Source organism: Talaromyces atroroseus (genome assembly GCF_001907595.1).
Source record: "Talaromyces atroroseus strain IBT 11181 chromosome Unknown scaffold_11, whole genome shotgun sequence".
In the NCBI taxonomy this organism is placed as follows: domain Eukaryota; kingdom Fungi; phylum Ascomycota; class Eurotiomycetes; order Eurotiales; family Trichocomaceae; genus Talaromyces; species Talaromyces atroroseus.
The window spans coordinates 839460-864095 of NW_017971443.1; the positions used below are offsets into that span (position 1 = coordinate 839460).

The 24636-nt window shown below is 48.0% G+C and overlaps 12 protein-coding genes across 12 annotated transcripts; 7 read left to right on the forward strand and 5 right to left on the reverse strand.

The window, feature by feature from the left end:
* Positions 1 to 131: 131 nt before the first annotated feature.
* Positions 132 to 2968, forward strand: UA08_07573 (hypothetical protein; the record flags this gene model as incomplete). Its single annotated transcript, XM_020262482.1, has 9 exons — positions 132 to 335; positions 394 to 519; positions 570 to 586; positions 636 to 877; positions 932 to 1006; positions 1053 to 2325; positions 2380 to 2518; positions 2600 to 2802; positions 2854 to 2968. The coding sequence occupies 9 exons, from the start codon at positions 132 to 134 to the stop codon at positions 2966 to 2968; spliced, it is 2394 nt and encodes a 797-aa protein (XP_020117207.1).
* A 158-nt stretch (positions 2969 to 3126) lies between these two features.
* On the reverse strand, positions 3127 to 5125 carry UA08_07574 (hypothetical protein; the record flags this gene model as incomplete). The annotated part of the gene is made up of 6 exons (XM_020262483.1): positions 3127 to 3390; positions 3477 to 4298; positions 4366 to 4442; positions 4497 to 4646; positions 4702 to 4708; positions 5003 to 5125. 6 exons carry the CDS (start codon positions 5123 to 5125, stop codon positions 3127 to 3129), a joined length of 1443 nt encoding a protein of 480 aa, XP_020117206.1.
* Positions 5126 to 6336: 1211 nt separating this feature from the next.
* On the forward strand, positions 6337 to 8002 carry UA08_07575 (hypothetical protein; the record flags this gene model as incomplete). Its single annotated transcript, XM_020262484.1, has 2 exons — positions 6337 to 6845; positions 6907 to 8002. The coding sequence occupies 2 exons, from the start codon at positions 6337 to 6339 to the stop codon at positions 8000 to 8002; spliced, it is 1605 nt and encodes a 534-aa protein (XP_020117209.1).
* Positions 8003 to 9650: 1648 nt separating this feature from the next.
* Positions 9651 to 10727, forward strand: UA08_07576 (hypothetical protein; the record flags this gene model as incomplete). Its single annotated transcript, XM_020262485.1, has 1 exon — positions 9651 to 10727. One exon carries the CDS (start codon positions 9651 to 9653, stop codon positions 10725 to 10727), a length of 1077 nt encoding a protein of 358 aa, XP_020117208.1.
* A 2608-nt stretch (positions 10728 to 13335) lies between these two features.
* Positions 13336 to 14462, forward strand: UA08_07577 (hypothetical protein; the record flags this gene model as incomplete). The annotated part of the gene is made up of 3 exons (XM_020262486.1): positions 13336 to 13702; positions 13792 to 14275; positions 14351 to 14462. The coding sequence occupies 3 exons, from the start codon at positions 13336 to 13338 to the stop codon at positions 14460 to 14462; spliced, it is 963 nt and encodes a 320-aa protein (XP_020117215.1).
* Positions 14463 to 14867: 405 nt separating this feature from the next.
* UA08_07578 (Protein RER1) lies at positions 14868 to 15637 on the reverse strand (the record flags this gene model as incomplete). Its single annotated transcript, XM_020262487.1, has 3 exons — positions 14868 to 15307; positions 15386 to 15503; positions 15569 to 15637. The coding sequence occupies 3 exons, from the start codon at positions 15635 to 15637 to the stop codon at positions 14868 to 14870; spliced, it is 627 nt and encodes a 208-aa protein (XP_020117214.1).
* Positions 15638 to 16104: 467 nt separating this feature from the next.
* Positions 16105 to 17178, forward strand: UA08_07579 (putative enoyl-CoA hydratase, mitochondrial; the record flags this gene model as incomplete). The annotated part of the gene is made up of 4 exons (XM_020262488.1): positions 16105 to 16258; positions 16310 to 16447; positions 16512 to 17039; positions 17129 to 17178. 4 exons carry the CDS (start codon positions 16105 to 16107, stop codon positions 17176 to 17178), a joined length of 870 nt encoding a protein of 289 aa, XP_020117396.1.
* A 424-nt stretch (positions 17179 to 17602) lies between these two features.
* UA08_07580 (hypothetical protein) lies at positions 17603 to 18588 on the reverse strand (the record flags this gene model as incomplete). The annotated part of the gene is made up of 3 exons (XM_020262489.1): positions 17603 to 18033; positions 18108 to 18368; positions 18420 to 18588. 3 exons carry the CDS (start codon positions 18586 to 18588, stop codon positions 17603 to 17605), a joined length of 861 nt encoding a protein of 286 aa, XP_020117397.1.
* A 541-nt stretch (positions 18589 to 19129) lies between these two features.
* UA08_07581 (hypothetical protein) lies at positions 19130 to 19500 on the forward strand (the record flags this gene model as incomplete). The annotated part of the gene is made up of 3 exons (XM_020262490.1): positions 19130 to 19250; positions 19281 to 19291; positions 19321 to 19500. The coding sequence occupies 3 exons, from the start codon at positions 19130 to 19132 to the stop codon at positions 19498 to 19500; spliced, it is 312 nt and encodes a 103-aa protein (XP_020117394.1).
* A 584-nt stretch (positions 19501 to 20084) lies between these two features.
* Positions 20085 to 21375, reverse strand: UA08_07582 (hypothetical protein; the record flags this gene model as incomplete). Its single annotated transcript, XM_020262491.1, has 6 exons — positions 20085 to 20380; positions 20451 to 20645; positions 20699 to 20812; positions 20868 to 21008; positions 21076 to 21154; positions 21214 to 21375. 6 exons carry the CDS (start codon positions 21373 to 21375, stop codon positions 20085 to 20087), a joined length of 987 nt encoding a protein of 328 aa, XP_020117395.1.
* A 1241-nt stretch (positions 21376 to 22616) lies between these two features.
* Positions 22617 to 22941, forward strand: UA08_07583 (hypothetical protein; the record flags this gene model as incomplete). Its single annotated transcript, XM_020262493.1, has 2 exons — positions 22617 to 22632; positions 22691 to 22941. The coding sequence occupies 2 exons, from the start codon at positions 22617 to 22619 to the stop codon at positions 22939 to 22941; spliced, it is 267 nt and encodes an 88-aa protein (XP_020117392.1).
* Positions 22942 to 23006: 65 nt separating this feature from the next.
* On the reverse strand, positions 23007 to 24630 carry UA08_07584 (Catalase; the record flags this gene model as incomplete). Its single annotated transcript, XM_020262494.1, has 3 exons — positions 23007 to 24251; positions 24312 to 24491; positions 24559 to 24630. The coding sequence occupies 3 exons, from the start codon at positions 24628 to 24630 to the stop codon at positions 23007 to 23009; spliced, it is 1497 nt and encodes a 498-aa protein (XP_020117393.1).
* Between the last annotated feature and the right edge of the window lie 6 nt (positions 24631 to 24636).

Sequence of the window (24636 nt, forward strand, 5' to 3'; positions counted from 1 at the left end):
GGATCGGAAATTCAGCTCAGCTGCTTCAATTGAGTGCTCTTCGTGTCAGCCTTGGCTTCAACATCATTCTCACTATGAGTGTCGTGCACTCCTCCTTCCACGTCCTGGACGGCCTGTCCACCCCTCACATCATGGTGGGCGCTGCGCTGGTGCTCGTACTGGGCCTCGTCGCCTCCGCTGTGCTTTTGTCCCTGCAGAAAGACAAGCGAGATTGGAACAAGGGTCTTCTGTCGTATCTCCAGTTCGCCTACTCGTGCTTCATCAAGCCCCATGAGCGTGACCGTGCAGGTGAGACCGGCCAGCAGCACGCTCTGGAAAGCTTCTACCGCGCTCAGGTATATATTACAACAAAATTTGTTGCTTTCTTTCTTCTCTCCGCTGACCGAACCACAGGCTAGTGTGTACGACGCCACTCGTAAGAAACTCCTTTGCGGCCGTGAAGATATGTTGGCATTGTTGGCCTCGCAATTGAAGTACCGGGAATCGTGCCATGAAATCTCCAAGCCGGTTTGGGTTGATGTGAGTAACGCGATGTTTTCTAATTGCAATTCTAGCTGACATGACAATAGATCGGCGGGGGCACTGGGTATGCTTCTTCATTTTCAAACTTCTGAACTTGAGGCTAATTGATATAGCTACAACATCGAGGCCATGAACGCCTTCCTCCCCGTCGACAAATTCTTCTCACATGTATACCTAGTCGATCTATCTCCGTCCCTGCTTGAAGTCGCTCGCCAGAGATTCGCGCGTCTAGGCTGGAAGAATGTGTCGGTCATTTGTCGCGATGCGCGCGAATTTCGTCTGCCGGGTGCAAACGGTGCGAGCAACGGTGGTGCCGATATCGTGACCATGAGCTACAGCTTGTCAATGATTCCCGGTGGGTCTAGCTGTAATTATTTGTGATAGGATGCTAGCTAATACTGGACATTAGATTACTACAGCGTCGTTGATTCGATGAAAAACCTCGTCAAGAGCGATGGCATTCTCGGTGTGGTCGACTTCTACGGTATGTAACAACTTCTGTCGGTTTTTATTTCAGCTAACAAGGGTAGTTCAAAATATCGTCGACGTCTCCTGCCGCAACTATACTGGCGGTGTGTTCAATCGACATGTGAACTGGCTTGGCCGGGCATTCTGGCGCGCGTGGTTCGACTTTGACCGTGTCAATCTGGACGCTGCTCGCAGAGACTACTTGGAGTACAAGTTTGGTACAATCATTTCCGCTAGTGAGCGCAACTACCTTCTTGGAGGAATTCCATACTACATTTTTTTGGGCTGTCAAAAGGAAATTACTTCTGGACAGTCCAGCATTGAAATGCTCAACGCGACTTGGACTGAATCTCCCTATTTGTCTGCCGCCAAGCACCGACAGGCCATGAGCGATGCTGTTGAAAACGCAACCCCAGAGATCAAGTCAAAGGCATACGAGTCGGCGGTAGTCAACCTCAGCTCTAACCTTCCCTTGCCCTCGGCTTTCTACCAGAACCACCATTACCGTATATACTATAACGACCAACTGCCCAAACACACCCAGTTCAAGGACGAGTATATCTACGCGTTCAACTGGGAAGATCCTCGTGTGGACCATCGTCTATTGAACATCAACAGTGAGGACGTGATCTTGACCATCACAAGTGCTGGCGACAATATTTTAGATTACCTGCAAAACAGCCCCAAGCGCGTTCACGCAGTGGATATGAACCCTAACCAGAACCACTTGCTTGAGCTTAAAGTAGCCGCTTTCTCGGCTCTAGACTACGACGACGTGTGGAAGATCTTTGGAGAGGGCAAGCATGCCCAGTTCCGTGAATTGCTGATTGGCAAATTGAGCCCGCATCTTTCAAGCCAGGCTTTCCAGTACTGGCTCGAGCAGACAGATGTCTTCACTTCGGGATCCAACAAAGGTCTCTACGAGACGGGTGGATCTCGCGTGGCCATTAAATTGGTGCGATACCTGTTCACGATTTTCGGCCTACACAAAGTCAACGACAGGCTGTGTGAGGCTTCAACTTTGAATGAACAGCGCGAGATCTGGCCCTCTATCCGTAAGGTGCTGATTAGCCGAATTCTGAACTGGGCTATTGTCAAGACGGAGTGGTTTGCTTGGAAGGCTGCCGGTGTTCCGCCGCCGCAACGTAACATGATCATCGATGACTATCTGAAGCGCGAGGGTCTGAGCGGTGGCGTCAAGAAGAACTCAGATGTTAGCGGACGTGCGATTTGGGAGTATGTGGTGGATACATTTGACCCGGTTGCGAAGGATACGTTGCTTAGCAATGACAATTACTTTTATTATCTGTGTCTGCAGGGAAAGTTCTCCAAGAAGTGAGTTTTGCCCAGCCTTGGTGTGTCTTTTTTGTATTTCGTGCTAATGATTAGGTGCCATCCCACATACTTGACCCCTAAGGCGCATAAGAAGCTCTCCACGCCTGGCGCTTTTGACGGACTCCGCATTCACACCGACGGTCTTAACGAAGTCATTGCACGCATCACACCGCGTACACTGACAATTGCAGTGGTACGTTTGTCCGCCTTTTCCTTGTTCTTCCCCCTCCCCCCCCCCCTCTTTTTGGGGGACAATCTCGACTAATGGAACTAGGTAATGGATTCTATGGACTGGTTCAATCCTGAAGAAGACGCCGCTGCCAAGCAAGCGCAGGCCTTAAACCGCGCCCTGAAAATGGGAGGTCGCGTCTTGCTGCGTTCTGCCAGTATTGATCCGTGGTATGTCAAGGACTTTGAAGCCAACGGCTTTAGTCCTCGACGGGTTGGGGCACGATTCCCAGGAAGCTGCATTGACCGGTAGGTCTCCTTCTTGTAGATGTGTTTGAAATGAGATACTGACATCACTAGTGTAAACATGTACGCATCTGCATGGGTCATTACGAAAACTGCCGAAATCGACGGCGAGACACGCCCAAAACCGGAGCGATCAAGCAGTGTTGAAGTGGAGGCGTTGACTATTTAATCTTGGTATATAGATTGGTTGGTGTTTGCTTGGCGGCGTATAAAATGATACCTTGTTGCTTGTTATAGATTTTATAATATACCCTGAGCATATGATAGCGTACTAGTGCTTTTCGATTATGAGTGTCTCAGATGTTTTCTTGAGTCTTGAGTAATTCTTTAATCGTACCAATGAAATTCATTTCTCAGTGCCACGCCAAATCTTCGCGCCGCCTCTGTCAAATTCTCCTGCGAGGCCGAAGCATAGGTCGCGCGAAAGAACATTCGACTCTCCGGTGCACTGCTATCACACCAGAAGAAGCTCCCCTGCGTCAGAAAAACCTTTTGCTGCACCGCAGATGCGAATATCGCACGTTGAATTGTGCCATGGTCGGCGCCAGCTTTGTATAAAGGATGTGCCTTCCAATCAATTTCAATCCATTGCTAAGCACAATTAGCGACACAAAAAAAAAAAAAAATAAAACCCCCCTGTGCACTACATAGGTATCTTGGCATGGAAGTACACTTACAAACATCCCGGCCTGCGAAGGACTCCACCTCGCAATATCCCCAGGGAGGAACTCATCGCATGCTCGAAGAAGCGTATCCCGTCTCCATGTATACTCGGATTGTATCCCCTCCAACCACCGCGCGAAACCCGTATGGCCCCAATGGTGGTTCAGAAGCTTGTACACAATCACCTGCGAAAACCCGCTGGGATTCTGCGCCGAGATCTCGTTCTGTCGCACGAATTTATCGATTATCTGTTGTGATGCTGTTACCCAGCCTGTGCGGCAGCCTGGTGCGAGGACTTTAGATAGTGAGTCAAGGCGCAGGACTCGTCCGTCGACGTCGAGGCTTAAATACGACGGGATGAGTTGGCGAGGATTGTCCACTTTCACTTCCTGGTTTGTGTTATGGTATGCCGGCAGTTGGAGGTAGTAATACGGCTCATCCTCGACGATGATAAGATCATGTTTCTGGGCAACTCGATAGATATCCCTGCGCCGCTCGAGAAGTTGAGTTGCGCCGGTGGGATTTTGGCCTGTAGGCACGGTGTATAGGAGGAACGGCTTGCGGGCACCGCCATGGCGACGCTGGTTGTCTGCGTTGTTCCAGGTGGAAAGGAGATGGTCGAGGGCAGAGGGGATGGGACCTTGGTCATCCATTTTTATGGAGGCGGCGTTTATGCCCATGGGCAATGCTGTTTCCAGCGCGGTGGAGAAGGTGTATTCCTCCATCAGGATGTAGTCGCCCTTTTCGCAGAAGATGCGGAGCGTGGAATCCCAGGCGGATGTGCTGCCGACTGTTAGACAGCATTGCCAGTCGGCGTAGGGGGGGTTGTGGATGAGCTGCTCTTCAGGATTAGTCGAGTCACAAACCAATTTGGATGAAAAGGTAGAGGGGGAGGGGGTTTACTTCGGTATGTTCCGTGACGAAGCGTAGCATCTGTGCAGATCCAGTGCCCTGTCCATAGTTGAGAGCGACGTCCAGGCCTAGATGGCAAGTGTGAGAGATTGATAAATTCCGAGTTGCTGGAGTAAGCTTACTGTACTCATTGACTCCGGGCTCAAAGTCGTCTTTGCCCACGTGGATGGTTGACTCGGATGCCTCCCCTGGAGAATTGGAGACTTTAACCTCAACCTCATTGAAGGGGAAGTAAGAGCTTGATGGGGCTCCGGCACCCAGTGAAATCATGCCTATGCATATAGAATTAACGAGACAGTTTCATACTACGGGGGTTTGAATACGTACCTGGTTCCTGAGAGTCCCGAGCAGCAGATTTAATGCTTGATGGCTTGCTGCATTCAGCATGGGGTCAAGCACATGTAGCATGGCATAGCATAGGATACCTTTCTGTTCCTTGACTCCTCGGAAAAGTACTCTGTCCACAGTCTCGTCAGCAAGCATGGCGAGTAACCCAGAAGTTCAAGCTCGCTTACGATCCCATCTTTGTGCGTTCGGTTTACTTGAATTCTCCTGTCGGCACAGGAAGTATGTCATTTAGCAAGCATAATTCATCCTCAGGACCAAAGAACTTCTTTCTTTTTCTTACATTGCTCTTAAACAAGTCGCTACTGCTAGTGGCTTCTGATTGTTGAAAGGCGCTCACATCCTGTTTGCGCCAAAGCGGAACTCCGCTGGAGTCGAGGAGGGTTGATTCGGGGTTCAAAAGCATGGCGGAAATGCAAAAATGAACTTCTGGTCAGACTTTTAAGAATGCGTGACGAATAAATGTTGTGCGGACTGTGATTTTCGTTTTATAGTGATCGGCCTCGGCTCTCGGTACCGTATCAGGATGGCGTCGGTCGGATTTACTTGCTAAATATTGAGTCAAGACTGGATATTTATTGTATATATAATATCAATGTAAATGAAGAAAGACTCCTCCTACATAGATATAATGGCCCTTATTCAGGTAGCGCTGAGAGCCCTGGAGTATTCTTATTTATTTGTTCATTATGGATTGATTTCACTGCTCTAACCTGCACTTACGAGCGACTCGTCTACATATAATGATTTAAACTGATTCCGTTCCATAATGACAGCCTGTTACCAGGCACAGTCCAAACCACTGCAGCTGTAACACGTCGCTCCAAAAAGAAAAGCCTAGGGAGAAGCGACCACAAAGTTATATAACTTCTTTGCGTCAAGAAAGAGAGAGAGTAAGAGGCAGAGTAGACATAAGCAAGGCGCATCGGCAGGAGTATGAAGGAGGGACGCCAGAAATTGCGTTGATTTAGAGCATTTGCGCAGATTTCTGACCTTGCCATTATAACAAACTAATTAACAGCAGCTGACCCTTGTCTTCTGCATCGGAATTTGACAAACCGCCTACTTCCACCTAGATAGTTATATATTTCGGGGAGCCCGGACCTAAGTAGGATAGATTTAAGGCCGATATGCTTAGGTATACTTGGGAGCAATTAATGCATCAATGCCCGAGTTCGACGATCCACGTAATGTCAGTAGTAATACTAGCATGCCAGTGGCAAATATTGATTCAAGATCGGGGGCTTAGTATTGGTTGTCTTCGAGTGATCAAGTGCTTTATAAACACTCACGGTGCATTGGCCCACCCAGGGTTATTTTGGTAGTCAAGTGGCGAGGCATGATCAGTATGTAATCCACTTTAGGGCTTGCGGATTGAACTGCGCTACTCACTGGCTGTCAATTTCGTCAAGCTGCAGCAACCCTTGTATCTTTTGATCTGAAGTCCTGCGGGCAATGCCGCTCCATCCGAAGAAATATTCCAGGCCAAAACGAATTAAAAGTGTTGTCCCAAACAATCTCTTGCGTACCTAGGTAGGGGTCGCCTGAAGTTCTTCATACTTGGTTCCATCGTCTCCTTTTCTGGCTAATCACTCGATACCGAAGACTACGGACATGATGTTGCAAGCCATTTTCGCTATTATATTGATTTCCCTCTGCTATTATTTCTTTCGCAACGAGAAGACTAGTCATAGTCTCCCACCTGGACCGAAACCTCTTCCCATTGTCGGCAATATTGCACATCTGCCCCCGAAGGGGATTCCGGAATACCAACACTGGCTGCGTTTCAAAGATGAATACGGGCCCATCAGCTCCATCACCGTACTCGGCACAACGCTCATCGTAATCCACGACAGGCAAGCAGCACATGGCCTTATGGAAAAGCTTTCTGCCAAGACGTCGTCGCGGCCCCAGACGCAGTTTGCGACTTCGCTAAGCGGGTTTGGCGCGTTCGTGAACGCCATGCCGTATGATGCTACTTTCCGCCTGCATCGTAGGTTGATACACCAGCAGTTGGGTACAAAGTCGAGCGTCGCACCATTTCGAGACGTTCAGGATGTCGAGTCACGTAGGTTTCTTCTCCGGCTGCTAGATGAGCCTCGTAACTTGGTAGAACATATCAAAACGTGAGTCAGCTCATTTCATCATGTAGAGACATAATGCTTACCCTGTTACTAATACTTGCAGTGAGGCGAGCGCGATTATCTTGAAAATAGTATATGGTTACTCTGTTGAGCCGCGGGCACCCGATCCTTTGGTCCTCTTGATCGAGCGCATGATGCATAATTTATCGCTGGCAGTCATTCCTTTAGCGTGGCCTGTCGATTATTTCCCGGTCCTCAACTATCTTCCAGAAGGGCTGCCAGGTTCATCATTCAAATCTGTGGCCCGCAGATGGAACAAGATCAATCAGGCAGTTTTGGAAATTCCCTATGCGTTTGTTCAACAGCAGATGGCGAAGGGAATCCATCGGCCATCCTACGTGGCTTCGGCTCTCAATAGTATCTCTGGAAATGATACCGATAGTTGGAACAAAGACAACAACGAAAATGCTATCAAGTCAACAGCCGCAATCATGTATGGAGGCGGTGCCGACACTACCGTGTCGGCTCTTACTAGCCTCGTCCTAGCTATGATTCTGTTCCCAGAAGTTCAGCGGAAGGCACAGCAGGTACTTGATGCCGTCGTCGGCACAGAAAGGCTCCCCCGGTTTGAAGATAGACCAAATTTGCCTTATGTCAATGGCATGGTGAAGGAATCACTGCGATGGCTTCCGGTCGTCCCCATAGGAACTGCGCATGTCACTGATGAGGAAATTATTTTCGCAGGGTTCCGTATCCCAAAGGGGGCATATTTGTTGCCATCAATCTGGTGGTTCTTGCATGATCCGTCAATCTACTCAGATCCGTCCATTTTTGATCCAGACAGATACTTGGAACCGCGCAATGAGCCAGATCCTGCGACAGAAGCTTTTGGATATGGTCGCAGGATTTGTCCTGGGCGATATTTGGCTGATGAGAGTCTTTTCCTGACGATTTCCCGTCTGATAGCAAGCTTCAACATCACCATGGCAGTTGATGACCAAGGAAAGGGGATTGTGCCCGAGGCGAAAATCACCCCTGGCTTGATTGGCCATCCACTGAGTTTTCCTTATGATATTAAGCCCCGAAGTGTCAGGCATGCGGATCTCATACGAAATGTCGAGATTGACCACCCCTGGGAGGAAGGTAGCTCCAACCTACTCTCAAGGGAATTTATCGAGAATTACGGTGGGGTCTTATAATAGGCATCTTATTGGGCGTGTGAACAGGGCAGTAACTTGGCCTAAAAATCTTTTTCTTTGCTTATTCACAACACAGTATGAACTTTAAGCGCATCCCAGCATTGCCTAGTAACAAGGATAAGTGAGGAATAAAGAGGACCTATTTGTATATAGTCTACTGATGTAGCACAATAAATACCTATGTGCCTCGAAGTCATCCAGTGAGTACCTAGATAACAGCCTGGTATAGCACCCTATCAACACGATCTAGTAAGTGCGCAATGTCCAATCATCGCAGTTTGGGGCCAACCTGAGATCATTCATCAGATTAGCATGGATCTCAGAGGAAATCTAAGGTCTAGGAAATACATCCATAGTGGACGGATCCGTATTGAATAGCCCCAAGCCAACTAGTGGGTATACATATATGAAGGATCATACATATTTTCATCATGTCAAGCAGCATATCCAGAAAAGACGGGCAGAAAATAAACATAGATAGCACTTAGCAATTCATCAGTTGCTGCTAGGTTTGGTACAACATCAACAATTTCGGCGGTAGTCAGCTCTGATGGGCGAGTCACGATGGATTGTCGTGGGCATGAGTATAGTTCCCATGTCAATTGCAAGACCGTCTCTAACAGGTATGCTGTGTCAATAGTATAAGCAGATATAGGGATTATGGATAGATCTTAAGTGGTGTATACAATCAAGTACATAATATGTAAGACAACCTATTCCTACTTTAGTCGTCGGTATACGTCCGGGTGAGAGTGAGGTTATCCCGCGCCTAACGCCAACAGTGTCGTCAGCCGTGCCGTCTGTTCATTCCCTGCAAGTATCCAAGAACATGAGAATATGTCATTGAAACTTGTTCAGACCCATTCAAAGCGCCTCAATTTGTAATTACCCTGACTGCAAGCACCACGAGACCGCGTCAGCAACTCCCAACGTTCCTTAAGCCATGCCACAATGATCAAGGATCTGCACATCCCGTCTCGCCCATATTGGACAACGCACTGATTGATAACTATAATTATAAAAAGCGTCGTAATGGCCCAGGCGCCCGCACCAATTGCCGCTCGCCCTGGACATCTTGGCGTTCATGTCGGGAGCCTTGGCATGCGGAACATGGACGACAACCTTGTCCAAGTACCAAGCCATGAGTGCAACGGTGCAAAGACACAAGTACATCTGTCCGCGTTCTGTGTTAAAAATTTATCCGGCCTGCGCATGATATGCGTCAGCCTACACAGAAATGACTATATCTCATTTTTGTAATTCCGGCGAAAGTCGAGGTCTAGGTACGGTCGATCACGAAGCATCTGCACTCCCACCCTCTGCAGCGAATGATAAATCATTATTTAGTCAGATGCGGAGAAATAAACCTGGAAGATAAACGGAATACTATGGCCCGTCTGTCCTCAATTCTGTTCGATTGCATGGGGTGTGATCGAGGTTGCCAATTTTTCACCAATATGGACTCAAAAATGAGGACAAATGGATTGATCTTATTTCACGAGCGAGAATATGATTCAATAGCTTGGCATCAAGTATAAAATGGCGGGATGTGGATGCAAATGTCTTGGTCTGACGGGCACTTTGTTCCAGCCAAATACTTTTTGAACAAGTTCAAATTCTTTTTTTCTCTATCTCTCCTTTGAACACCATGAAACTTCAAGTCTTCTTGAAGATAGCCCTGGCAGGCTTCATCGGCCTCTCTGTTGCCCACCCAGGTGAGCAACATGAGGAAATCGACGAGCGTGCTCTCATCCAGAAGCGTGCCTTCCAGGAGCATGTTACCCGCAGCCTTGAGAAATGTGCTCGCCAGCTTGAGGCTAGCGGTGTCTACAAGCGTACCGAAGCACGCCGCCGTGATACCATCGAAAGTCTTCGTCGTTCAAAACCAGCTGGTGCACGTCTGACCGCGCGTGACCCGGAAACAGTGCTCAACACATCCCACTTGGTAACCAACTCCAGTATCAACGCCAGTACGGCCGACGACGTCCTCTTCACCAACAATGGCACATGCGTGCTCAACCCGGAGGGCGAAACAGGCCCCTTTTACGTGCTCGGCGAATATGTAAGGACGGACTTGCGCGAAAGCGAGGTCGGCGTGAACATCACCCTTGAAGCGCAGTTCATCGACGTCGACACCTGCGAGCCTTTGACCAACATGTGGTGGGATGTCTGGAACTGCAATGCCACCGGTGTGTACTCCGGCGTGGTTGAGAACGGCAACGGCAACGCCAAAGACACAGCCAACTTCAACCGCACGTTCCTGCGTGGCATACAGCAAGCAGACAGCGATGGCGTCGTCCGGTTCGACACCCTCTTCCCGGGTCATTACTCGGGACGCGCCACTCACCACCATATCGTCGCTCATATCGGAGATGATATCACTGTGCTGGCCAACGGCACTATCACCGGCGGCTCGGTGGCGCACATTGGCCAGCTTTTCTATGACCAGGACCTGATCACGGAAGTGGAGAGCACGTACCCGTACAGCACTAATACCATCACAATTACTGAGAATGCTGATGATCGTGTGTTCCTCGCTGAAACCGAGAATACCACTTCTGACCCTGTCATCAACTATGTGTTGCTCGGCGATAGCGTGGAAGATGGCTTGTTTGGCTGGGTTACAATTGCGATCGATACTTCTGCCTCGTATGATCCGAAGTATAGCTTTGTCTTGACTTCGAGCGGTGGTGTTGAAGAGTCTGGTGGCACGGATATGAAGTAATCCTGTTCTGAACACTGAGAGGCCAAGAGTGCTATTTGGTTGGCACATGGGTGAGACGTCGTTATCAACAGGTAGTTACTTTGCTCTTCAATGCCTTTATCGGAGCTCTTTAACTCACGGGGCATGTGTTGTTGCACATATTTGCTAGATATAGCGTACTTTCAAAATCAATTAAATATGGCCAACGATGTTATGACCCCATTTCATTGAGAATGGCAATATAATCACCTATAACGGAATTAGCATAAACCTATGACATGGTTTCAGAAAGGAATAGAAGGGGGAAAGTACAAGCAATCCCCCACCGTCTCGTCTGCTTTTCCAATATCTGTCTCATAACTCTCATTTCAACTGCGAATGCATCCCCAACCTGCCCCTGTCTTTGACTTGAAGAGCGATAGGTATGAACCTCCATCAAGATTAGGTAGATCATATGCACGGCATAAGGGAAGAGTTCGATGAACATTCCTTCTTTGGCTGTTATTTGAGCATCGTTGCCATTATCAATGCTAGTGGTGCTAACATCTCGATGAATAACTCCCGGTATATGATCAGTGGAAATATCAGTGAGAATCCGTAGAACGGTCTGTATTGCATGTGCGGATAAGGAGGATTCGTCATTGTACGAATCGGTATTTTGAGCCAATGACAGACGCCATTTGTGTAAGTGGAAGAATGCACTGTTAATTGCGTTAGTTGAATCCTTGGTCTGGGTCGGGTAGGATAAGATAGATGGTACTTCAAAGCAATAGCAATCGCCTCACAACAACTTCCCATGCCAAGCTGCACCAAAATCCTTAGGAGGTCGATTAATCCGCTGTCGAGGTCGCGAAAGGTCATGCCACTAGCACTCGTATTGTGTCCGCCACAGTTGACCATTTCCAAAACCAAATCTAGCCACACCGTAGCTTTCACACGCAGATAAAACGCTGCATAGTGTCTGTTGCGCGCTATATGTGGGAGCATAGACTGTACTTCGGCTTGGAGTTTGTCGTTGTTAAGTATTGCTTTTGTTTCTTGGTTGTTGGTAATACTGAGCGGTCGGACAGGGATCCCGGCTTTGGCGCTTATCATTCTGTACGCATATATATAAGGACATAAACTCGGGCATATAGTATGCAGGTAGACTTACCGTTCATGGGTAACTATTCCCCACCACGTCTGTGCCGCCTCATCCTCGAACTGCGATGTTGATTCTAATCTTAATATTGATATTGCTCCTTTGTCCAGCAGCGGCAAGCCACTGACTAGCACCATGCTTGAGCAGACAGATATAGTCGCATGCGCTGCATCCAGCAAACCCTGACCATACTCATAAACGGAGAGGAGGAGGCCGGCTTGAATCAGAGCCAGAGTTGGTTTTGCAGTTTTCGTGGCAGCCGAAGATATATCGCCACAGAAAAAGAGTTGCTTCGCAGTGACATACATCAAATGACGTAGCGGATCAGGTTCTAAACCCGATCCAGATCTTGAGGGTCTGCGCAAAGGCCGTGTGATAATACACATGGCAAAAATCAATGTCACGATCCCTCTATCCAGCAGTTGACCGGAGATTACACTGCTGGGATCAATAATACGACCAAGTCGGAAATCGTCTGTGTGCACGATGCGCAGCCAATCCTGACAGGAGGTTAGGTAGGCATAGGATATGGTATCGAATTGGTGTTTGTGGTTGACCAGTATCTGGTTTAAGCGAGGGAGATAAGAGGACAGTCCAGTGCTCTGGAGGTGCATAAATTCGTTGATGAGAATCTGTTCTTCATCCTCGTCCTCGCCATTATACTGACTTCCATCTTGGCTTCGTGATGAGGATGAAGATGGGGGAGTTATAGCAGTGAACTGTATGGTCGATGTTGATGTTGATATGGACAATGGGGTTGGATAGTGGCATTTTAGCCAGAGCCTAATCTATCATGTCAGATCCTTTGCAGTCTCCTAAAGGCGTATAATTCAATGTATGGACTGGATCCATTCGGTGGAAAGAATCAGGTACATACCGCTCACAGCGCGAACACTGCGGCAGCAACCGGTCACATTTCTGCTTCCGGCTTCTGCACGACGCGCAGACTGTGGTGCTTAGCATTGCCAGCTTGTTCCTCTGCTGTTAGTCTTTCCTAATACTCCGTAGTTCTCCATATACTCTAGAGTCTTATTCGAGAAACGTAGAACATGAAGGACAGACGGTGGCTAATCCTGGATGTGATAGGACGGAGATGTGATTAGTCATACGCTAGCGTCGGCGACCCCTGCTCTTTTAGCGTCGGCGACCCCTGTCGTTTTCTGACACTGTGATTGGCTGTAAGACCAAGATTGGCCGAACCCTAAACTTTAAAACGATTGTATGGTTTTCCGGAAACGGCAATATGGATCTCTCCGTACAAAGTAGCACGGGCAGATCATAACTCAAACAGAAGCTCAGAGTTTGTCATCTGCTGAGAAATCAATCAGAGATTTATTCTTTTGGCATCTATTTCCTGTTGAATGAAGGCAAGGCAAGTATAAAACGGACACTAGTCCCGTAGAAACTGTTTCTGTTCTATCTTCTTTACCGTCATACGTGCTACTTTTCTAGGCCACCGCAAGCTACTATACATTATATACAATAACCATGGGATTCTTCCAACTCCCCGTTCCCCCAACCCCCCCCGGCACAACTGTCCAAGGCAAAACAATCCTCATTACCGGCGGGAATTCCGGTATGGGCTTCGAAGCAGCCCGGCAATTCCTGTCCCTCAAAGCCTCTCGCATAATCATCACTGCTCGCGACAAAACCAGAGGCGAAAACGCCGTTGCCGCGCTTCGTCGCGAGTTTGCTCCTAACAGCAAAAACGAATCGCCAGTCATTGAGTTCTTCGACCTGGATCTTGATGACTATCAGTCTGCGCTGAGGTTCTGTGACAAGGTCAAGAAAGATGTACCGTACTTGGATGTGCTGGTGTGTAATGGCGGTGTTTCGTTGATGGAGTATCAGACAAGTAAGAGCGGGCATGAGAGGATTATGCAGGGTACACCTTCCCTTCCCTTTTCTTTCTTCCTTTGATTCATGATCTAACAAAATAAATAGTAAACAGCTATAGCCACTTCCTCATCGTCCTCGAACTCCTTCCTCTCCTCCAAGCAACATCTACCCACCGCCAGGCACCTTCACGCGTCACATTCACCGGCTCCGGGGCGCAGAGACTCACCACCCTAGCCCCAGGCAAACGACCTCTCGGCAAGACCGAGAACGTTCTTGCGCACTTTGACAGCAAGGAGGGTTTCAGCGGTATGACCCGCTACGGAGATAGCAAACTACTAGTAAACGCGTTTGTGCGCAAACTGGCTACCCGCGTCTCTCCTGACGAGGTTATCGTCAATAACTTCTGCCCTGGTATGGTTTCCAGTGGAATGGAGAAAAATGCGCCTTTGTGGATGAGATGCATTGTGAAAGTTATCATGGCGATTCGCGCGAGGTCGGTGGAGGTGGGTAGCAGGATGATGGTTTATGCTGTTGCAGTGACTGGGAAAGAGAGTCATGGGAAGTTCTATGAAAATAACAAGGTTAATCCGTAAGTTGTTATGCCTCTGTCCAGGTTTCGATATGTATGGGTGAAAGATGGATTGACTAATTGACGGCATTGCAGTGCAAAAATGTTCCTCGATGAAGATGCTGGCCAGGATTTCATCGGTCGGCTTTGGAGAGATACACTGGCGGAGCTGGTTTCTTTGGACCCAAGTTTGAAGCGTTGGGAATAGTTCTTTGATGTTGCTTTGATTGTTTGTTGTGCTTGTATTTACGTAATTTGATAATACAATTGTTCTCGTCGGATACCTAGACATTGCGCAGAAGCAGGAGATATATCATGGAATAAAAGTTATGGTAATAAAATAAGTAGTAATAATAACAATACGAGTAATGATAATAATAGTAGTATGATTGTTACATCAGTATCGTACCACATGCTCCTTTCTCTTCTTCTCCTCTCATGCTCCTCAGAACGTCATGTCAATGGTGATATTTTCATTTCCAGATCCATTAGATTGGTATCCAGATGCTGTATTTAACCGAACGGGGTTCAGCTCGATTTTCGAATCGACGAATGGGGGTCGATATCATCTCTTTATCTCATTTAGATAACTTCGATTGCATTAGATGGTGGATTAATCGCGACCATATCGGGTCTTGCCGATATTGAATGGGATGTAGCGGTATTTAATCATGTGTTGGATTTGTCGTCGCACTTTGTTAGACTTTAGTGAGAATTCGAAGAGATAAGAAAACGGCGAAGGCATCTTACTAGTCAGGAAAAACAGAATCAACCAATACATGACCAACACCGGCCAGAAAACCGGAATGTCAAACACCTTGAACCACGAGCACAAAAAAGAAATCGTAATTGCGCGGGTGGCCGAATGCCAGAATTTAAACTCGGGCAGACGACGGATAAATGGACGAAACTCATCGTCTTGTTTAATGGGGAGGCTCGAGGCGCCGGCCTCGCCGTCCTCAAGGCCTTCGTCTTGGGTCAGGGAGGGGTCGAATTTGGGCGACAGGAAGGCCAGGAACAGGTTTAATAGGTAGATTCCCAGGGTGTATGCCACTATACTCCGCCGTTGCCATTAGAATTCAATCCCCACGAGTTGAGAATCACGTTACATAACCGATTCGGGAGACAAACCGATATACCATCCTTGCGCGATGACGATTCGGAGGAAGAACAGGATAAGCAAAACGCCGGTTCCGACCCATCGGTACGCGGTGAAAGGTGTCAATTGATCTAGATATGCTTGGTATTGCTAGAGAAGTGTCAGTCAATACCCTTTCTCGTTTGTACAATTTATCTTTGATATATATCGCCTACCCTGGCAATCTTAGAAGTCTGCGCCTGAACGGCGTGGAAAGGAGTCTGATCCGGCTCGGGGACGTCCATTGCGACTGCGGTTGGAGACGCGATATTACGACCACGTCTAGGAAGTAATGTAAGGAGAGAAGTTTCGAATGTCTTTCGTTAGCCTATGCGACGCGAAGGCGATTATTCGTATGGGATTGTTGTAATTTGGCGTGGTTATCTGTGGCTCGCCTCGCCGTTTGAAAAGTGTCCTCCTGAGTTGAGTTTAGCTTGGCTCAGCTCAGGCCCCAAAACAAAATGCAGGCAGCCGCCCAGCCACAGCAAGCACGTGCGAGCTTATCCTGTTTCGGCGAACAATGCAAACTACGCAAACTTCTTGGCTACTCTCGGTTTGGCTCGGCTTTGGCTGTTTGCTTGGCTGAGCCTCGGCTTACGTTCACTGCGTCGTCGTCGTTGTTGTTATAGATACTGTTGTTGTTGTTCTTGTGGTTGAGCATTCGGTTGATACTTGACATTTTACAAATTGCACATATTTTACGCCGTTCAAAATGTTCACTCGCACCGCGCGACTCGCGACATCCAGCACCAACAGTGCATTGACATCATACCTGGCCCGCGCCAGCTGCCGACGCTTCTCATCCACGTCCCCAGCTTCCTATGAACACATTCTCACCGAGACCCCGAAACCAGGAGTTGGATTAAGTAAGCTTTCTTCATGCTTCGCTACTGAAATGCTCTAATCTGACAAATTAGTCACCCTCAATCGCCCCAAAGCTCTCAACGCTCTGTCCAGTCCTCTCTTTCAGGAATTAAACGATGCGTTGAGTAATTTTGACCAGGATAATGACATCGGCGCCATTATTTTGACAGGCAGCGAGAAGGCGTTTGCTGGTCAGTTCACTTCCGTTGTATGAATCTAAAATCATGAAACTACACATGACTAACCCGACGATAGCCGGCGCCGACATCAAAGAAATGGCACCCCTAACCTTCTCCTCTGCATACTCCAACAACTTCATTGCCCCATGGTCACATCTTGCAAACTCAATCCGCAAACCTGTCATTGCGGCAGTGTCCGGATACGCACTCGGCGGTGGATGCGAACTTGCCCTGATGTGCGATATTATCTACTGCACAGCCAACGCTACATTCGGACAGCCGGAAATCAAACTCGGCGTGATTCCCGGCGCAGGAGGTTCCCAGCGATTAACCAGAGCTATTGGCAAGAGTAGGGCTATGGAGCTTATTCTAACAGGCAAGAATTTCAGCGGCAAAGAAGCTGGTGAGTGGGGTGTTGCGGCTCGTGTTGTTGACGGAGGCAAGGAGGAGCTTCTGGCAGAGACGTTGAAGACTGCGGAGACGATTGCGGGTTACAGTCGGGTTGCTGTTGTGGCGGCGAAGGAGGTAGTTAATAAGAGCCAGGAGCTGTCTTTGAGGGAGGGTGTGGAGTATGAGAGACGTCTGTTCCATGGCCTGTTTGGCAGTAAGGACCAGAAGATTGGTATACCTCACCCTTACCCTTGCGTTTGAGGATTTGTTGGAGTTTGCTGCTAACACGTTATACTATTATAGGCATGACTGCATTTGCAGAGAAGAAAAAGCCCGAGTGGTCACACGAGTGATACACGAATGTGGCGGGGTCGTTGTTTATTAGATGAAGGATGCGAATGTTACGGGTGCGGTTTTTTATAGTGATGGGGGAGATTGTTGAAGTAGATCCTTCTTTTTCATGCCTAGGTTTAGCACCTAGACAGAATCTATAAACATAGCAAGTAGTTGAATAGCGTACTCCTTTCCTCTCGCCTACAATGGTTAAACAAAATTTCAGATATGTGTGCATGTTACTCCCAACTCAAGACGCCACGGTACCGCATCTTCCCAGATCTGAGCTTCTCCATAGCTGTCGTGACCCCTTCCAGAGTCATTGGGAACTTTTCAGTGATGCAGTACACCTTATTGCGAGCTGCAAAGGCCAGAACTTGTTCCCTTCACACACATACACGTCAATAAGACTTTATTTCTTCTTAAAGAAAGGATGGAGATAACTCACATTGCCAAGATAGGCGTAATGCAGCTTCCTATAATCTTACGCCCATACATGACAGTTTGCATGTACGGTGCCCTCAAGTCTCCGCCGTCCACAGAAAGAGGAAATATACTAGCACTCGGACTCAAGATCGGATAGAAGAGACCAAGATTGAACTTTGCCGAAGACGTAATGAGGAGCCGATCAATGGGCTTTGTGACCCCGAGCGTGGAGTAGTCTGATACGCCTCCTGTAGCGTAGAATTCGTTTGCGCCGAGTTTCTTGCTTTCCTCTTTTTTGTCATCAGTGGATGAGAAGACGACGACATCGCAGCCCATTTTAGCGGCTAGTTGGATGGCCAGGTGGCCAAGGCCGCCAACTCCGACGATTCCAATGCGATCATATGGTTTGCAGTAGTCAATTAGCGGCATCCAGACTGTGCCACCACCGCCTGTAAAGAGTAAATAATTTTTAGTTATCTGAAAACAACAAAGGAACCAAAAGGGATAAAGAAGGAATATGTACACATCAGCGGGGCAGCATCTTCTGGAGCAAGACTATCCGGGATCTTGAACAGCCACTGTTCTCTTCGCACGGCATAGCTACACATAGAGCCTTGAATATCGTAATCAGTTGAGCCATATGCCCTCATCTCTGGACAGTAGTTGTCCTGGCCGGTGTGGCACATTCTGCAGCGGCCGCATGTCGAATTCAATGGTCCCCAGCCTACTCTATCTCCCGGCTTGAGGGTACACGCCGAGCCAACTTGCTCGACGATGCCAATCCCTGAAAGATTGTTAATACTTATTAGGAGTAAATGAAGCTATCACCACTTACCCTCGTGGCCAAGAACTAAAGGCTTCTTGAGCTGGTGAATGTCACTCCCGCAGAGGCCGCTGTGGGTGACCTTTACGAGCGCTTCGTCAGGCTTGATGTCAGGGAGAGTTGCTCTCGTTTGGATTATCTGCCCGGAGGGGGTGCCGCGGAATTGGATTGCTTCAACCATGAGGGACAAGTATAGCAACTATCGAGATGTGAGAAGTGAGTAAGTAGACTTTCAAGCAGGTGGGCGTATATATACTTGAAGCTCTACATTACTAACTCATTCTAATATCTGGATGATATCAACCAGACACCCATGGTCTGCATCTGTCAGCCATTCGCATTGGCAAGACTCTTGATGTAAGTTTTGATCTTTGTTATCTACTCCGTATTGAAGAAGCTTATAAGGGTTGCGGCGTTAGCGGATATAAACTCGCAGATAAGCTCTGCACTTGTCAGCAACTTGCATTAGTCTAACCGTGATAGGTTTAGCCTGGATTGTTTCCATGGCTCTGGGATACTTGCAAAGAAGTAAATAACGCCTCGCTATTCCAACCATTCAAGTTCTACATTTTTTTGAGGAAAAGCAAGAAAATAGTGGGGGAACAAAAGTGAATGTGGCAAAAGCTTTCGACCGACATTAAAAATAAACGTGCATCTGCATCTGCAAGTGTCAGCCTTAGACTTACCATTCAAGTGCCGCATATTGCGTCTTAAACACCAAAATGGAATCAAATGGGCACATTCAACCCGTCATCCCTGTCAGGCTATTGGAGAGTTGGAAGGGAATCACCGATCCTAAGACGAGAAAGACGTTGCAGAATCGTCTAAACCAACGTGCTTATAGTAAGTGAGGTTCCACGTGTAACTATCTAGGATGTATTAGGGTTAGCTGACATGCACCACCAACAACTAGGGCGTCGACAGCAAGCTGCAAAGGGACAGCGTTATAAGAGTCCCAATATTAATTCACAGCTACAGCCACAGACGCAATCAACGCATCCTCTTCTCCCTCGCTCCCTCGACCATTTGGATCCATGCCATTTGCCGGTTGATACTACCGAACTGTCAAAATACGTACCCCTTCAAGAACTAGAAGCCGTAATCCACTTAGAATTCGCCCAAGGCTCCCCTCGCGCCGATCTACTCCTCGGACTAACACAACTAAACATCGTGCGCGCCTTATACAACATTGCAGACATACTAAACTACCGAACAGCCGACATGCGCGACGACTCCCAGTCTATGTTCACTGGTGTCATATCCGCACATAATTCTCATCGTCACTCACTACCGGCCTCATTACAACCGACAATAAAGCAATGCACTGACCCGCACCATCCCTGGCTGGATATGATTCCGATCCCGAAGATGCGCGACAATCTTATTCAGGCGGGAGACACTTTTGATGATTTGCGGCTGTGCCATGATATGTGTGGGTACCGTTTGTCTGCTACAGGTTTCCTGATCTGGAAAGAGCCCTGGGATCCATCGGGATGGGAGGTGACAGAATCTTTTTTGCAGGTTTGGGGATGGACAGTGCGCGATTGTTGGGATTTGTTTCGGTCGACGAATCGCTGGCGGATGAGGAGGGGGGAGAAGCCCTTATTTCGTGCTCTACAATCTGAATGAGATGAAGAATATGATTCTTTTTACTATCCGAGTACTAGAAAAACACATTTAATGTCCCACCATTGCCTGCTGCGCCGGAGCATACCTGTTTCCATGCGGTTTGGCTGTATCCACGATTTTCCTCATTTCCTCGAGTTCTTCCTTCGTGAAATCCACATTCCTTGAAGCCCAGTTTTGCTCGAGCCGAGAAGCCTTGGTGGTGCCCGGGATGGCAATCATGCCCTGAGCAGCTACCCAGGCAAGTGCAATCTGAGAAACGCTGACACCTTTCTTATCAGCGAGCTTTTTAATCTCCTGCACAATGGCGCGGTTTTTGTAAAAGTTCTCTCCTTGAAATTTCGGAGCTGTTCATTTTATTGTTAATTTTCGTGCAACGTTAAATATTTGATAGTAATAGGGATTAGAAAAACTCACACTTCCGTCTGAAATCATCAGGCGCAAAGTCGTCGGGAGATTTGTAGTCGAAATTATCAACTAGCCATCCATGCCCAAGCGGACTGTACGCGACATAGGCCACGCCCAGCTCCTTGGCGGTTTCAATCAAACCGTCCGTCTCGTGCAAGGTCTCAAAAGCTGAGTACTCAGCTTGCACAGCATCAATCTTGGCAACTATAACCTATATGTTAGTACATCAAAGCGAAAGAGGACTGAGCAGAACTTACTGGCATTGGCTTTCCGCAATGTAGCAGCCGAGCATTCAGACAGACCAATGTACTTTGTCTTTCCGGCTTTGCGAATCTCGTCGAGGGCGGGAATGGACTCTTCGAGTGGAGTTTCTATGTCCAGTTAGCACTGAAAGTATGGCAACCATCAACAGGACATTCGACATACTGGGGTCTATGCGATGTAAATAGTACAGATCAGGGGCGAATCCCAGTCTCTCGATAGTTCCTTCAATGTACTCCTTGATATGCGCGGCGGAATTGGTTACGCTTCCATCGCCGAAGGCATTGAAACCGCATTTCGAGGCCACTATACCAATGAAAAGTCAACAATTTAACATTCCCTTTATTCAAGAAAGGGAGAGAGACAAACTTACCGAATACTTTGTCCCGGACATTGTGTTTCCGAATAAAGTCACCAAGCAGTTTCTCATTTACGCCGGCTTGGTAGACGACCTGTCAGATCGAAACGTCAGACTCGTTTCTCGGCACTTTACAATATGTATGTAACCCACCGCGGTATCCCAAAAGGTGCAGCCCAGTTCAATTGCTTTGAGGAGCACGGGCTCTGCCTGCTCAAGAGTGAGGTTGGATCCAAGACCAAAGCTGAGGCCCATGGCACCAAAGCCAGGGGATGGCACGTCCAGGCCGGGGGCGAAGGGGAGTGTTGCGACCATGTTGAAGAGCTATTTGTTGTTGCGACTCTGAGAGGGTGAGTTGGATGAAGAATTGATGCTTTCATCATGAAATAGAGGGGGTTTATATGCTCCTTTTGTCCTGTCGCTCATGTCCCCAAGGTGTTCCAGGGTTCATAGATAGATCCCAATACGGCTTAGCGTCATGCAACCGGCTTACTTGTATAGTGTGGGTCGAAGGTGGCTATCACAACTCCACTAGATTTTTTATATACTTCACTCCTTATTGGTGTCCATTGGGGATTGCATACATGAATATAGAATTGAGTCTTGGCAACTGGATCCCCGGGTTCTATGCTTATGTTAAGTCCGGATTAAGTCCTGAAAAGTCCATTCTACTATGACGTACATAGCATATGCCCAGTCAGTTCTAGCTATTAACTGTTTACAGACAATACTTACTACACAAAGTTTGGATAGCCTTATAGCACTCTATATCTCCATCAAGGCTTGAGTTATTATATCAAAATGTACAGACAGGTTGTGTATAACCCTTCTTGCTTTTCTGCTAGCATAAGATGTTAATTGGACGAGCCCTATATATCTATCTAAATGAATCGTATCATCAATATCAATCATTCTTTAGACATACTATTTATTGTCTCGACCTTGGTACTGGGTTAAAATTATCATGTCGAGTGCTTCACGGATAATGAACAACAAGGTAGCTGAACAAACATATCTAATCTCTCACCTACATTGGCAAAAAAAAAGAAGGCCCAAGGCAAAGTACTTAAAGTGTTATTTTCCATCTAAAACTCGACGGCACCGCATCTTCCCAAAGGCTTTTTTGTAGCAATAAACGTGGCTCTAGGGAGTCACGTGCTTCAGTAAGCCCTAGCTTAGATAGGTACTTGATACCTACAACTATGCCAACTTGTCCGCTTAGGATGTGTAAATTGTATGGGCTAGTATATAAACAATCACAAGACACCATCTCTTTCTACGCCACTTCGTAGCCTCCTGTAAATGTCCTTGCCTATAATGACGTACATTCACATGCTACATTCACATGCCGAGACAAAGTCATGATATCATATTACAACAGCCCTATATAATATACTATATTTATCTTGGACGGAGATATGATATCATCACATCAGCTGCATACGTAGATATATATTCATTTATCCATTACCATTCCTCTCTTTTATTATCAGCGACAGCAATCTAGAAAATCGTTGACATCTATCCAAGCCGAACTTCTTCATCAACCATCCACGATGTCTCAAAACAATCGTTCGTTTCCCTTCACCCAAGTATAAAGAGGTAGTCTAATCACCTGAAATATATACAGAAAACCTAAGCGACACCCTCGGCCAAACCGTGAACGGCCTTACGTCTACCACAGGCGGCCTGCTAGGCAATCTCGGCAAGACTGTGGGTGACACTACCTCTGGCCTGGGACAGACTGTCTCGAATACCACGCAGGGTGTTGGGGGGATTGTCCAGAACTCTGGTTCTACTGCTGGAGGAAGCGGGGGAAAGAAGACAGAGAAACAATTTGGCGGAAAACAGCAGAATGCGGAGAATCCACTAGGATTGTAATTGGAACTTGTTGAGGGGGGATATAACAGATGTATGATATATTTTATTTGCTTTTTGAATGTACATTACAAACGCGCCTGCGCCTTGGCATTCGCTTCCGTGGCCTTCTCGATCCTCGCGCCGAGGTCCGGGTTAATCCGCGTGAACAGGGTGTAGGTCTGCTTGCGAACGCGCTCGTGGGCATTGCACAAATGGACTGATACGTTCTTGACAAAGTTCTCCTGCTGGCCGGGCGTGCGTCCAAGGACCTGCCAGAGGCCATTGGCCTGTACGTAGTCCTCGCTTGTAACAGGGATTTGCTCAGATGTCACTGCACCGGCCCATTTCTCGTGCTCCTGACTGGCCCTGACAGGCTGGTACTTCAGTGGCTTGAAAGTGGATGGGTAGTTGGCATTGGCGCCGTAGTTGCCGTTCACTGCCATGGCGCCATCGCGCTGGTACGGGTTAAAGGCATGCAGGGGGCAGTTGACTGGGATCTGCTGATAGTTGACACCGAGACGGTGGCGGTGGGTGTCGGGGTAAGAGAATAGACGGGCCTGAAGAACAGGGTCTGCGGATGGTTCCACACCGGGCACGAGGTGGGATGGCGAGAAAGCCGCCTGCTCGATCTCGGCAAAGTAGTTTTCTGGGTTCTTGTTGAGCGTGAATTTTCCGAAACGGCGGAGAGGGACTTCGCTCTGCGGCCAGACCTTGGTCAAGTCAAAAATATTCCATCGGAATTTCTCTGCCTGCTCTGGGCTTAGAACTTGAACGTAGCAGGTCCATGACGGGTACTCCTTTCGCTCAATAGCGTCGAAAAGATCCTGGGTATGCCAGTCTGGGTTAGAGCTGGCCAGCTCAGCGGCTTGTTCATTGGTGAGGGTCTTGTTGCCCTGGTCCGTCTTGCAGTGGATCTGAACGTAGTTGAAGGTGCCGTCGGGCTTGATCCACTTGAAAGTGTGTCCGGAATATCCGTTCATGTGGCGGTACGAGTAGGGCGTACCGCGGTCGCTGAACAGGTGCATGACCTGGTGCGCGGATTCCTGATGCGTAGACAGATAGTCCCAGAACATGGTGGCATCCTTGAGGTTGGTCTGGGGGTTCCTCTTCTGCGTGTGGATGAAGATGGGGAACTTGGACGGATCACGAAGGAAGAAAACGGGGGTGTTGTTGAACGTCCAATCCCAGTTTCCTTCCTCGGTGTAGAACTTCAGTGAGAAACCACGAGGGTCGCGGGCACTGTCAGCAGAGCCTTTTTCACCACCCACAGTCGAAAACCGATTGACCAGCTTTGTCTTCTTGCCCACACCCTTGAGCATGTCGATTATGGTCTATACTATTAGCTATTCCCCTCAACCCACTGCAGTTGAAAGTGTACCCTGAGTACTTACAATATCGCTAATGTCATCGGTAACCTCGAATTCGCCATAAGCACCGGCTCCTTTGGCATGCACGACTCTCTCCGGGATCCGCTCGCGGTCGAAATGGGCGAGCTGGTCGATTAGGTGAAAGTCTTGTAGCAAAAGGGGCCCATTCTTGCCAATCCGCTGGGAGGATTCCGGGTCGAAGACCTGTTGAGAAAACGGTCAGTAGGATACTCTCTCTTTGAGTCTAGGTAGCTACAGAGGTAATACGAACCGGACAGCCATTGGAGGTGGTGTAGGTGGGAGTTTCGTTGTAGCGGTAGGTTCCTGGCTCGTCTTTGCCCATGGTGAG